Below are 2,500 nucleotides of genomic sequence, written 5' to 3' on the forward strand. Positions count from 1 at the left end.
ATTTTCTCACAAAATAATGAAATACTTAAATAATAAAATAATAAAAAATCAGTCCCTATATAAATGCAATCCATTTGCACAAACACACACACTCACACACACACAGACACACACATCCATACATCTCTGACTGTCTCCTTCCCCTATCTCTCTGACCATCATGTTTAAACTGGTCTCTCCCTCCCGCCCTCTCCGGTGTGCCATGTTTAAACTGGTCTCTCTCCCTCCCTCTCCGCTGTGCCATGTTTAAACTGGTCTCTCCCTCCTTCCCTCCCTCTCCAGTGTGCCATGTTTAAACTGGTCTCTCCCTCCCTCCCTCTCCAGTGTGCCATGTTTAAACCGGTCTCTCCCTCCTGCCCTCTCCAGTGTGCCATGCTGAACGAGAAGCTGGACTCCCTGGTGAAGGCCCTGAGCGAGGATGCCGATGCCCAGCTGGTGCCCATGGGCTCCGTGTCGCCCCGCTCGGAGGGCGAGGACGGGGCCAACTCCTCGTCAGGCGACTCCCCCGGTGACGGCCCCGCGGTGCCCCGGCCCTTCAGGAGCCGAGAGCAGCTCATGCTGAGGGCCAACAGCCTGAAGAAGGCCCTGCGGCAGATCATCGAGCAGGCGGAGAAAGGTGCCCAGTGCCCAGACACACCACACTGTATCACACCATACCATACCACACCATACCACACCATACCACACCTTACCACACCACACCACACCTTACCACACCACACTGTATCACACCTTACCACACCTTACCTTACCACACCATACCATACCACACCACACCACACTATACTATACTATACTATACTGTACCATGCTATACCATACACCACCACACCACACCACACCACACCACACCACACCTTACCACACCACACTGTATCACACCTTACCACACCTTACCTTACCACACCATACCATACCACACCACACCACACTATACTATACTATACTATACTATACTGTACCATGCTATACCATACACCACCACACCACACCACACCACACCACACCACACCTTACCACACCACACTGTATCACACCTTACCACACCTTACCTTACCACACCATACCACACCATACCACACTATACTATACTATACTATACCATACCATACCACAACACACCACACCATACCACACTATACCACACCTTACCATACCACACCACACCACACCACACCACACCACACCACACTATACCACACCACACCACACTATACCATACCACACCATACCATACCACACCACACCACACTATACTATACTATACTATACTGTACCATGCTATACCATACACCACCACACCACACCACACCACACCACACTATACCACAACACACGATACCACAACACACCATACCATACCACACCACACCACACTATACCATACCATACCACACCACACCACACCACACCACACCACACCACACGATACCACAACACACCATACCATACCACACCACACCATACCATGTAATAATAGTATGGTATTATATATGGTATATACCATAGCATACTATACTATAACAGACACACCATACCAAGCTATACTACACACCACTGAGGACAGATGAATATTACAGAGAATGATAGGCGAGATGCGAGACGTGCACGTTTAAAGGTTTCCACCGTTTCAGCCATTCTTAGGTCTTCTGGCAGAGTACTCCAAAGGCTGGGAGCATAGAAACTAAAAGCTGCCTCTCCATTTCTCTTCGTCCTGGCCTTTGGAACTGTTAAGAGTTCAGTGCCAGAAGACCTCAGGGATCTACTGGGCGTGTACCTTGAGGGCATGTCTGACATACATATTCAGGTGCATGACTATGGAGTGATTTATAGACTAGTAAAAGAATCTAATCCCTCTCTCTCTGTCTTTTTTCTCTTCTCTTTCCTTCCCGTTCCCTCTCTCAGTGGTGGATGAGCAGAACCGTCACATGCAGGTGCAGCGAATGTCCTCCTCCTCCTCCATCAAGCGCCAGAGCAGCGACGAGCTCAAGGAAGCCGACACGCGTGAGTAGAACCGCATTCCTGCAGCGGAACACGACACGGAATGGCACCATTCCCGGAGACTCCACCTTCAAATTCCAGTAGTGGTCTGCGTGACATTCCGTGACATTCCGTGGCATTTACTGGCATTCCGCTGGCATTTGATCAGTCAATTCCTCATGAATGAGTTACCGGCACAGGCAGAGACGTGCTTCGAGATAAATATTTTTCTTTCCTTTCGTCACGTATGCTCTTCCTCTTTCCCGTCACCGACATGACCCCGTGAACTTTGACCTTTCACCTTGACAGGTCAGGGCTGCATGAGTCCCACCTTTCCGACGCCGCCCATCACCCTGGAGAAGTCGGAGAGCTTCAGCGCCGTATCCTTCTCCGAGGACTCCGTGTAAGGATGCACTCGCCGACACCCTCTCTCTCTCTCTACCACAGCACAGCCGCACAGCACGCCTGGAGATGACTGGGCACAGTGCACTGTACTGTGACACCCTGAGAGTAAACATAC

The 2,500-nt window shown here is 50.4% G+C and overlaps 1 protein-coding gene across 5 annotated transcripts in view; it reads left to right on the forward strand.

The window, feature by feature from the left end:
* Positions 1-2,500, forward strand: part of si:dkey-172j4.3 (diacylglycerol kinase eta) — a 102,553-nt gene that overhangs the window by 82,693 nt on the left and 17,360 nt on the right. For all 5 annotated transcript variants that reach the window (XM_031585424.2, XM_031585423.2, XM_031585426.2 and 2 more), the window contains 3 exons: positions 367-616; positions 1,906-2,004; positions 2,290-2,383. In XM_031585424.2, the coding sequence (XP_031441284.1) occupies positions 367-616; positions 1,906-2,004; positions 2,290-2,383 (443 nt within the window). The remainder of the gene's footprint in view (positions 1-366; positions 617-1,905; positions 2,005-2,289; positions 2,384-2,500) is intronic.

Source organism: Clupea harengus, chromosome 18, assembly GCF_900700415.2.
Source record: "Clupea harengus chromosome 18, Ch_v2.0.2, whole genome shotgun sequence".
Lineage (NCBI taxonomy): Eukaryota > Metazoa > Chordata > Actinopteri > Clupeiformes > Clupeidae > Clupea > Clupea harengus.